This window comes from Carya illinoinensis, chromosome 13, assembly GCF_018687715.1.
Source record: "Carya illinoinensis cultivar Pawnee chromosome 13, C.illinoinensisPawnee_v1, whole genome shotgun sequence".
Lineage (NCBI taxonomy): Eukaryota > Viridiplantae > Streptophyta > Magnoliopsida > Fagales > Juglandaceae > Carya > Carya illinoinensis.
In genome coordinates, this window is record NC_056764.1 from 30581451 (window position 1) to 30590218 (window position 8768).

The 8768-nt window shown below is 37.6% G+C and overlaps 1 protein-coding gene across 1 annotated transcript; it reads right to left on the minus strand.

Annotated features, from left to right (window-relative positions):
* Window positions 1-3724: 3724 nt before the first annotated feature.
* LOC122291134 (disease resistance protein RGA2-like) lies at window positions 3725-8138 on the minus strand. The gene is made up of 2 exons (XM_043098778.1): window positions 4576-8138; window positions 3725-4499 (listed from the first exon to the last, which is right to left on the minus strand). Exon 1 carries the CDS (start codon window positions 8136-8138, stop codon window positions 4590-4592), a length of 3549 nt encoding a protein of 1182 aa, XP_042954712.1. The 3' UTR covers window positions 3725-4499; window positions 4576-4589.
* Between the last annotated feature and the right edge of the window lie 630 nt (window positions 8139-8768).

Sequence of the window (8768 nt, forward strand, 5' to 3'; positions counted from 1 at the left end):
TTACAACCTATAGGAGTTTTATGAGGTGGTAATGTGGTGAGGGCCCAAGTGTCATTCATTTCTAATGCAGATAATTCTGCAGACATAGCAGCTCTCCAATGAGCATGCTGGACAGCTTGGTGATAAAATGAAGGTTCTAATTCTGAAGAAATAGCAACAGAGAAGATTTTATGTGATTCAGATAATTTGGAGTAAGAAAGAACCTCAGATATGCTATATTTATTACCTGGATTAGTAGCAGGATCCCTGGTAGATGATTGAGAAGCAGAAGTAGCTAAATTGCAATGATAGTTTTGCAAATAACTAGGCATCTTATGCTGTCGAGTTGATTTTCTCAAGGGTGGAAATTGATATTCATCATGTAATGATAAATCTGTACTAGGTTGAGTAACTGAATCAGAAGGAAGAATTTCTGATTGCAATGATTCAGAATGGATTACATTTTCACTGTAATCTGGAACTGGTTTTGGAAGAACTGGAGTGAAATTTTCTGAAATGCTATTTGGCTGAGATGCATTTTCAGTTATGAAATCTGCATTCGAGTGACATGAAAAAGGAAATATTGATTCATGAAATATTACATCTCTGGAAACAAAGAATATTTGCTGTTCCAAATCATAAAGCTTGTAGCCTTTTATACCAAATGGATATCCTACAAACATGCATTTTATTGCCCTTGGTGAGAATTTTGATCTGTTTTTGGTAAGGGTTGATGCATAACATAAACATCCAAAAACTTTTAAATGATGATATGTTGGAACTAAATTGTACAAAATTTCATGTGGAGATCTGTTATTCATTACTAAAGAAGGAATTCTGTTAATAAGATATGTTGCAATAAGTAAGCATTCTCCCCAGAAAATCAAAGGTATATTGGATTGAAACTTTAAAGCTCTTACTACATTTAATAAATGTTGATGTTTTCTTTCAACTATAGAGTTTTGTTGAGGTGTTTCTACACATGACACTTGATGCATAATTCCTTTTGAATTAAAAAAAATTTGTCATTTTGAACTCTAAACCATTGTCAGATCTCACACATTTTATTTTCTTCTCAAATTGTGTTTCAACCAGATTATAAAAAGTAATGAAGATATTTTGAACTTCAGATTTTGTTTTCATTAAGTATGTCCAAGTAAATCTAGTGTGATCATCCACTAAGGTAAGAAAGTATCTAGAGCCATTATGAGTTGAAACAGCAAAAGGACCCCATATATCAGCATGAATAAGATTGAAAGAAGAACTTTTATTATATGGATGAGTCTCAAAAGAAAGCCTTTTCTGTTTGGCTAGAGGACAAACTGTACAATGATTATCAAGTTTGTCTAAAAAACTAATATCTGATACATTCTTTGAAAGGAGATTCAATCGAGACATAGAAGGATGTCCTAATCTACTATGCCAGATTTTGGAGTTTGTGACAGAGTTCACATTATTTGATTTTGGTGGAAACTCAACATCATAAGCACCTGATTGTTGCAAGATGTATAGCCCAGCAGACTTTCTAGCAATCCCAATCATCTTCCATGGGGTAAATTCCTGAATAAAACAAACATCAGGTAGGAATATAAAAGTGCATTTCTGTGATGAAGTAAGTTTACTAACCGAGAGCAAATTATATGAAAAAGATGGTACACAAAGTACATCTTTGAGAATTAAATTTTCAGACAATTTAACTGTGCCAAGATGGGTGACTGGTACAGTGTTGCCATTTGGAAGCTTAACAGAAGTGTTTAAAGACTTTGTTATGGAGGTAAAGATATCAATGGAGTGAATAATATGGTCTGTAGCACCAATATCTATAATCCAACTATTCTGAAATCTTGATGAAGATGATGAACAATTTGAAGAAAAAATGGAAAAACTCATACCTCGAGTGGTTTGAGAAGAATTATTAGAAATAACATTGGCTGCTTGATGAGTGCTGGTTTCACTAGATTGTGAGTGGATTAAGGCTAACAATTTCTGACAATCCTCTTGAGAGAAAGGCAGATTATTATAAGACTCAAAGGGTGTATCAAGAAGTTGGCTTGTGACTTGATTTGCTGATGAAGACTTTCCTTTCTGTCGATAGTTGTTAGATTTGAAACCAGGAGGATAACCATGTACTTTGTAACATTTATCAACCGTGTGATTAGTCATCCCACAATGAGTGCAAATCAATCTTGCTCTTCTGTACTGCTGATTTCCAGGAACAAATCTTTGGCCTGATGATTTCGATTCTTGCATTTTACTCATAAAAGCAACAGTATCAATGGCACTGGTTCTACTAATTTCTCTTTGTTTCTCTTCTTGGACCATTAAGGAAAAAACCTTGTTTATCTCTGGTAGAGGTTCCAACATCAGAATCTGTCCTCTAACAGGAGAAAAACATTCATTCAATCCCATTAAGAACTGAATGACATGTTGTCTATCTTGATATTTCAAGATTTGCTGAATAGCATCACAAGTGCAGGTTCTTAAAATACCACAAGAACAAGTGGGAATTTGATTGTAATCAACCAATTCATCCCATAAAGACTTGAATTTCGTGTAGTAATCTCTTACCGACATATTTTCTTGAGTCAACATCGATAAATCTTTCTGAAGTTGAAAAATTCTTGGCCCATTTCCTTGTGTGAATCTGTTCTTGATTTCTTGCCACATATCCTTAGCAGTTTGAGCACAGATGATGCTGGCCCCAATTTCTCTTGATACAGAACTGATGATCCAAGAAGATACCATATTGTTGCATCTTTCCCACAAATCACTCGAAGTATCTGTTGAAGCTGGTCGAACAATCGATCCATTTACAAATCCAATTTTATTTTTTGCCTTCAATGCCATAATCATGGACCTGCTCCATGTATGGTAATTTTCCCCAGTGAGGACGTTGGATACCAAGATTGCTCCTGGTGAATCACTATTCTGTAAGTGGTATGGACTGCTTTCCATATTCGTAGTGTTTGAAATAGAAGCAGAAATGGATTCTGAATCAGCGGACATTGAATTCTTTTACACTGATACCATGATACAGAGTGAAATCTGAAATGAACTAAAATGAACTATTGTTTATTCAACGTAACTTTACAGTATGAATCCTCTGTATTTATAACAGAGAATAGAAAGAAGAAAGTAAAGAAGAAGTGAATAACAGAAATAACAGAAAGTGTAACTAACTAACTAACTATTACATTCACGTGTTGCAGTAAGTCTTCTTTTATCTGTGATAAAATGTGCAGATGTCAAGGAATATCTATCAACAAATGTTCTTGGGATTGGAATTATAAAATATCTCCGTCAAGTTTAAACAGCTCCTCCTCCATCAACCTCATGACTATATGTTGGACTACACTCCTAAAAGCGACAATCCTTCTTCAAATACAATCCTTCTTCAAATGACGCCGTTCGACCACAATTCCAAAGAGATTGGCCGATATCTTGATGAGCTTTTAGAATTTTGTTTCTTCCATGTCTTCAGAGAAGCAAACCAAGTTAGCTGATGGCCTTAAAAGTCTTTGGATAAAATTTGCAAAATTCAAGTACCGATGACTTTGAAGTGGCCAAAACCTGGGTAGGCAACTGCCTAGATGTGTCTCCCATCTGAAGAAAACCAGAATATTTTGTTGCCCAATATTAGTCGAAAACCCATTACCTTGGTGGGTGTAAGTATGTCAAGCAACAAAAGATCAAGTCCAGCCACACGAATTACAGATAATGGAAATACAAGAAAAAGAGAGGGAAATGCAAAGGAGAAAAAGTGTGGGACAAAAAAATTTGAATGTTTCAATATGAAATAATACTAAAATTGCTAGAATTATATAAAATTCACATCAAGTTTGGACACCTCCTCTATAATATCAAATGACAACACAATAATAGATAGGTACTCCAATACCACACTGCAAACATGAGTTATTAACCCGTTCAAAGTGAAAGAAAATATTTTACAAGCTGCCATAAACCGAAAATCCTCATTTTATGTGCAACAGCTAGCTGCAAGATAATTGAAAATGTTCTTGGAGAGCATGCACAAATAAAGGAGTTCAAAGCGCGCAATTGGCCGCATCATCCATCATGTAGCTATGATCAACTTCATATACATGTGCTCCAACATGCAAACCAAATCATCCCTGTAAGTTTAGACATATGAGATAGTCTTGAGAAAAATCAAATTGCCATCACTTTCCACGCTAAGAAACATGCAGGCCCTGTTGAAATTGTTGTCGTGAAATTACACAGCCTCAACTTTGCAGCCCCCGGATTCCAGTCCTGGATCTCCTCCGCAACCCCTTCCTATATTTCTTCCCTTTGCTCTTCTTCCGCCTCATTACTATTCTCCTGGATGTGAAGAATCATGCATATGGTGATATTTCTTATTTGAATAGTAAAGGATAAAACAATAAAGAAAGCGAGGTAATCGTAACTAAGTTATTTACTTGTAGAAGTCGCAGTGCATTAGATTTTTTTAACAAACTCTCAATCCCTCTCCCCTGTTTCTTCTTTACTCGAAGTCGTTTCTGCAAATAGAATTTTATAAGTTAACAGGTGAAGAAGGTGGATGCGGGGATAAAGATAAAATTGGTAGAAAAATACCTCGATCAGCCAAGCTAAGGAAGACGAAAGTCCAGCTTTGGGATGTGAGCAATCTTGGGCCGATCCTCACCTCCAAGTTCGCATCTTCGTAATAAGATGGGGCAATCATGAATTCTCAACAATTTCAAAGAGGTTAGCCTACGCATTGCTTCAGGCAGTGATGTCAAACCCGAGCATCCAGAAATTGTGCACCGCTCAAGTGATGCCCAATTGCAGATCCACTCTGGTATAGCCATCAAGCTTGAACAATATGAGATTTCGAGCTCTCGTAGAGTGGTAACATGTTGAAGCCCCGAAGGGAGAGACACCAATTTCGGAATCCTATAAAACACCAAAGAGATGAGGCTTTTAAGCCCTTTCCATTGCATACCGTGCTCATCGTTGCCTAGATCAAGCACGGGACAATCTAAGATTCGGAGCACTTGTAGAGAGGTAAAATGTTGAAGCCCCGAAGGGAGAGACACCAGTTTCGGAATCCCATCAAAAATCAAAGAGACTAGGCTTTTAAGCTCCTTCCATTGCATCCCGTGCTCATCGTTGCCTAGATCAAGCACAGGACAGTCGGAAACCCACAGATCGGTAAGTGCAGTGAGATATTGTACACCTTGGGAGAGAGACTTTAATCTTTGGCAGTCAGCTATCGTCAAATGCTGGAGAGATATGAGGTTTTGCACTGGCAGTGTTTCTAGATCCTCAATTTGTTGTAGCCATATATGCTTCAATTTGGAGAGAGGAGGAGATGAAAAGGCAATGGGTGTAGAGGAAGCGGAGGAGGAGGAGGCATTCGTTATTGTTTGTTGCACTGGCTTCCACCTGGCATTCCTTAGGTATAACCCTTCTTCCAGATGTGGAAACATTGGGAATGAAGTCAACATAGGGCAATCATATACTTGTAAATTTGAAAGACGAGGAAATAGTAAAGCATGATCAGTAGTATTGACATCCACATTATAAGAATCACTCCTCCTCCACCAACCCTTCAGATTACGACAGTCATCGAGGAAAATACTCTCGAGAGATGGAAAGAATGCTGATGAAGAAAAAGAAGATAACTCATTGTTGTCACTACAATCTGATACGTACTCTATTTCATCAAGGCGATCTAGATAAAGACCCTTAAGAGAGGGTAGTCGACTCAATGGTGGCAAATATTTCAATTTCCTACAATGGCCTAAAGTCAAGTCAACAAGATTCGTGAGTGACAAAAGCCACATCGGAGTCCTCACACCCCCATAACGAGATATGAACAGCTTTTTAAGATTTGGGTGAGGTTCCAAGTCTTCCAATGCCATTTCATCACGTGCGTTAATATTTTCTTCTCTCCAATATAAATGCAAAACCTGAAGATGTTCTTTCTCCTTCAGATTTGAACCCTTATAATCCAATGCGAAGTCATCCCCATCATGTCTCAAACCCGAAATCACTAATTCTCCTCTTAAGCTATTTAGTCTGTTTAGCTCGCTTAACCGACACCTATTCTCTGGGGCCGAATCAGAGTGGACAACAAACAAACATAATGTCTGGAGATTTTTCAATTCCCCCAATCCACGTGGCATATAAGTTAAACTATCACATCCATCATTGTAAAGATGCCTGAGGTTGACTAATTTCGTAATTCCTCTAGGCAATTCTTTAAGACTTTTGCAACCAGAGAGTCTTAGTGTATACAAATTTTGCAACCTAGTTATGGAATCGGGCAGCTTCTCAATTTTACGATTCCATGAAAGATCAAGATCTCTTAAATGCTTCAACTTACATATGGAACTCGGTACTAAATCAAGCTGTCTTCCATGTAAACCCAGCACTCGCAAGAACTTCAAACTTGAAAAGATTGCTTCACATGAAGTACTTGACGCTTCTTTCAAACACTCGATTCCTTCAAATGTACTTGACACTTCTTTCAAATACTTGAATTCACCAGGCGTAATAAGTGTTCGAATCCTACTGGCTTTAGACGAGGAAGTTGGAATTACAAAGGAAAAATCTATATTGTTGACAACTGATACGTGCCGAGTTTTCTGATCACCAATGGTTTTTTCCTTAGATTCTAATCTGGTGATCAATGATCCTGCCTCTGACATTGCAAGATCATGCATGAGGTCGTGCATTTTAATCGTAAACACGTTTCCCAAATCATCCATTTCAGCTTCTTGAAAGAACGATCTCCAAAGTAAATCCATGAAATACTCATGACCAACATCTTCAAGACATTCATTTTGATTGGACGGCTTGATAAAACCCTGTGCCATCCAGAGATTTATCAACCTTGATTTTTCCATCACGTAATCCTTGGGAAATATACTACAATAAGCAAAACATTGTTTCAAATGTGATGGAAGTTGATCATAACTCAGCTTAAGAGTTGGTAAGATGTCATTTTCTTTTATTTTTGGCAGTTTATTGTTTTTAAAAGAAAACCACCCTGCTTCATTTTCCAAGGACAGTAACCTTCCAATTGTTTTGATGACAAGAGGGACGCCTAAACACTTTTCTACAATCTCCTTTCCAACTTCCACTTTTCTACAATTAACAGGCTCTTGTCCATTCTGAAATGCCACTTGCTTGAATAAACACCATGACTCCCGTTCGTCTAAACACTGTAAGGGATATGGTTCAAATATTGTTTGGGTAATTTGTGCAACTTTTTCACTTCGTGTAGTTATTAATATTCTACTGCCACTTGCACCAACCTCCAACAGTACTTTCAAATCATCCCATTTTTTAACATCCTCATTCCAAACATCATCCAACACAAGTAAGTATTTCTTTCCACCAATTGCTTTTTGGAGATTATGCACCAATGTATCCATTCCCGCAATCTCTGGCTTCTTTTTTGTTACCGATTCTAAGATTTTTCCAACAACTTTCTCGACTTCAAAACTCTCAGAGACACAAGCCCACATTTTAAGTTGAAAATGTTTATCTATTTCCTCATCATTAAAGATGAATTGAGCTAGTGTGGTCTTTCCTAAGCCTCCTATGCCAGTAATCGGAAGGATTCCGACATTCTCGAAATCAGAAATAAGTCTTTCTATGATCTCCTTCTTGTCATCTTCTCTACCAGTAACTTTTGCCGCAGGTACATAGGAATGAGTATCATCCCTCTTCCTAGCCCTGACTCCTATCTCCACAGGGCGTTCCTCCAAGTGGAATTTCCTATCATTTGCGATGGCATCTAACTTCTGTCTAATCGCCTTAATCTTATGATGCATTTTCAGATTATAGACAGGCTGGTTTGATTTGGAGAAGAAGATTCGTACCTTTTTTGCCATCTTATCCTGAGTCATCATCTCTCGCAACAGAGAGTCAGTAGAGAAACCATCCAGCAAGTCTTCTGCATCATAAACGACATCCTTAAGCTTTTCAAGCCAATCTTTAACTTCACGGTTCACTGCCCATTGCTCCTCAGCATCAAGAAGCACGGCTTGGATTGTCAAAACGGTGTTCTTGAGCTTCTCAAGCTCATCTGTGACACCCCAAAACAGTCCGATCTCTTTGAGAGCCAAGGAGCCCAAGCTCTCAATGATTCGTGCAGCAATGTCGAAGAGAATGGCTTCTGCCATTTGTTGATGGTTGGTGAAGGAATAGTAAAAACGGCTCTTGATGAATCACTAAGGGATAGAAGGAAGATATGTTTGCTTTGAATACGTACAGATCAGGACAAGGCGGGACCAACATTTTATAAGGCCTTGCTTGGGATGGACCTGCAAGTAAAGTGACTACCGGAGAGAGTGAGAAATGAAATAGGAGAAATTAATCATACAAGTTTAAAGTTTATTGTTTCATCTGCTAAACTACTGCTGAAGGACGCGTTAAAGAAATTAGTTTAATACAAAGTATGATAGAGAGGGTGTTGGCAGAGACCAATTCAACCAGCAATTTCTTTGAAGTGTCCTCTTGATGCTCTGCATGTTGTAAGCTTTCTTCACGCGTTAAATAAATTAATGATGGAGAGGGTGTTTTTTTTTTTTTTTTTTCGATAGGGTGTTGACTGATACCAATTCAACCAGCAATTTCTTTGAAGTGTACCTAACCGTTGAAACTATCACTTGCCATTTACTTTTCAACCTACCTAACCGCTAGACAATTGCACCTATACGTCTTTGCAGAATACCAATTAGACTGATGTGCGACTTTAATCTACTTTAGTTTTTCATCTAACAAATCGGTGGATATACTCTCTCAAATTTTCA